The following is a 2,500-nucleotide window of genomic DNA, read 5'->3' as shown; positions in this document are numbered from 1 at the left end:
CAAAGATCCCTGTTTGAGATTATTCAATTCTAAGAATGAAAATTTCCGAGAATGTTCATTGCCTTAAAGATCTATTGAAAAACAATCACATTATTCCATCTTTATTGCTTGGTTTGAGATCGTATTTGATATTTTGGACAATGCAATTTGGTGTTTTTTTGTTTTTTTAATTTGCGATTTTTTTTTATTTAAGGTATTATCGTTTTAGTCTACCATACTGATGTGCTGCTGTTCAAATGAAAGTTTAAATACATGAAATATGCTAAAACATTTGATATTCTAACTGAATGAAAATACTGGGCTTAAAAGTTCACACAATTAAATGGGATATACATTTTGAATGAATGAGATTTTGAATTTGCATTCGTCACTCGAATTTGATAAAATTTCAACCTAGAACACACTAATTTTGGAACAAGAACCAAGGTCCTACAAAGGGAAATATAAATTACTTAGCCTACCAATATATTTTCTTAGTAATACTCCAAGAATGAAACGTATTTTTGTGCACTATAGATTTTGTGTTTATAATCATTCACGATAAAATATCTGGAGCTATTAAAATCAAAATTTGGACCTAAATATGAACTTATATGATGTAAAACACAAAGTTCTGAAGGTTCAGAACAAATCAAATGACAGATGGTTCATTCCATAAAAAACTGCGATAATTGTTATTTTACTTAAATCAGTGTGTCATTTGTATTAGGTTAGTTTGCACTTATGAACGCATAATTGTTTGAAATAAAGAATAAATTAGTTAAAGTTAGAAATTGTTATGAGAATTTGCAATGACCTTGATATCATTTTGCAATAATCATCTCCTTGCCTTCAGCAATAGTAAAGAACTGTTCAATGTCAACCGGAATCGTAAAGGTCAGTCACCTCTTCGCCAAGGCTGTGACTTTAATTGACCTTGGCGGTATGAAATCCCCCGTGTTGTTGACGGGACTTTTAGGAAAGAATGTAGTTTTGAATTCTAATTTAGCTCTTGTTAGGAAACTATTTTGATCGATGATTGTTCTTATCTTTAGGTTTAAGTCAGGGACAGAAATATCAGTCTCCTTATCTATACATTTATGCAATTACTTAGTGTTGTCTTGCACTGTGGCTATTTTCCCAGATTCCTCATTTGCTTTAAATATCTTACTGGACTGAATCAAAGGCAACGTATCTAATCAATTGAAGATGACCACACACACACACACACACTCTCTCTCTCTCTCTCTCTCTCTCTCTCTCTCTCTCTCTCTCTCTCTCTCTCTCTCTCTCTCTCTCTCTGTCATTTATTTCTGGTACTGTTCCACTGATCCCAAGGAAAGAGTTCCCTTACCAAATGGGGCCTTATAACACTTATCAAGTCATCTCTTCCTACATTATTTTGAGGAAATCAAATACAGTATTCGAATTGCATGGCACTGTGGTTGTTTCCACTGGTTTTCCGTCAGCAGTATTCCGACTTGTGTCCCAGAAATCTGCTGCTCCTCTTATTGACCAGGAACCCTTATGCCCGATGCATAATGACTGCTAGGATATCACTGTCTGCGCTACTTTTGCGGGAAAAATGAAAAAAATAATACAAGAGAATTATGTATAGGCTACAGTTATAATCGCCAACTCGGCTTATGTATGTAGTACAATATATACCACTTGTCAGAACAGAGGAGCAATGCGATAACGTTGAATAGTGAATGAAGTGAGCTATGGCAAAGCAAAGACAAGTAGAAGTAAATGATTAATTACATAATCAAAATATTGCATTATACACATACACTTACGCACAAATTAGTTGTACTAGGCGAAGTAACCAAAGGGATCCCAGCTGGTAGGCTGCGTGGTATATTTCTGGGTCATAAGTCAGAAAACTGCCTACCTTCAAATTTAAAAACTGACATGGACTGTGAGTGGCAAATATTCAAGGCCTTTTCTTTTATGTTTCTTACATTTCAGATATTTTTATTGAGGATTATTCGAAAGGTGCTGATGAGTCATTAGAGAAGTATTTATAGGGTTATGATGAGTAATTCAAGATTTAATCAAAGTGCTACAATGAGTAGTTAGAGGATTATTCAAGAGGGTATGATGAGTAATTTCTGGGTTATTTGAGGGTTATAGTGAGTCGATACTGGATTATTCAGAGTTAGGATGAATTGTTAAAGAATTATTCGAAGGGTTATGATGTGTTGTTAAAGGATTATTTCAAGTATTATGACAATTTTTTAGGGGATTATCAGAAGGGTTAAGGTAAGTTGTTAGAGGATTATTCAAAAGGTTAAGAGGAGATATTAAGAGGATTGTTCAAAGAGTTATGGTGAGTAGTTATAAGATTATTTGAAGAGTTATGACGAGACCTTAGGATTATTAAAAGGATTATGATGAATCGTTAGAGGATTATTTTAAGTATTAAGATAAGTAGTACCAAGGTTATTCCAAGGATTACGATGAGTTGTGAAGAGGATTGTTGAAAGTATTAAGATAAATAGTTACAAGATTATTCAAA

General features: G+C 33.6%; 1 protein-coding gene across 1 annotated transcript in view; it reads right to left on the bottom strand.

The window, feature by feature from the left end:
• Nucleotides 1–2,436: 2,436 nt before the first annotated feature.
• The window catches only part of LOC137658782 (GATA zinc finger domain-containing protein 8-like), a 741-nt gene continuing 677 nt past the window's right edge, over nucleotides 2,437–2,500 (bottom strand). The window contains exon 1 of the mRNA XM_068393852.1: nucleotides 2,437–2,500. This exon is cut by the window's right edge and continues 677 nt beyond it. Within this exon, the coding sequence (XP_068249953.1) occupies nucleotides 2,437–2,500 (64 nt within the window).

The sequence above is a fragment of the Palaemon carinicauda genome, chromosome 1 (genome assembly GCF_036898095.1).
Source record: "Palaemon carinicauda isolate YSFRI2023 chromosome 1, ASM3689809v2, whole genome shotgun sequence".
In the NCBI taxonomy this organism is placed as follows: domain Eukaryota; kingdom Metazoa; phylum Arthropoda; class Malacostraca; order Decapoda; family Palaemonidae; genus Palaemon; species Palaemon carinicauda.
The sequence above is the reverse complement of the archived record's forward strand: the minus strand, read 5'-3'. Positions and strand labels throughout refer to the sequence as shown.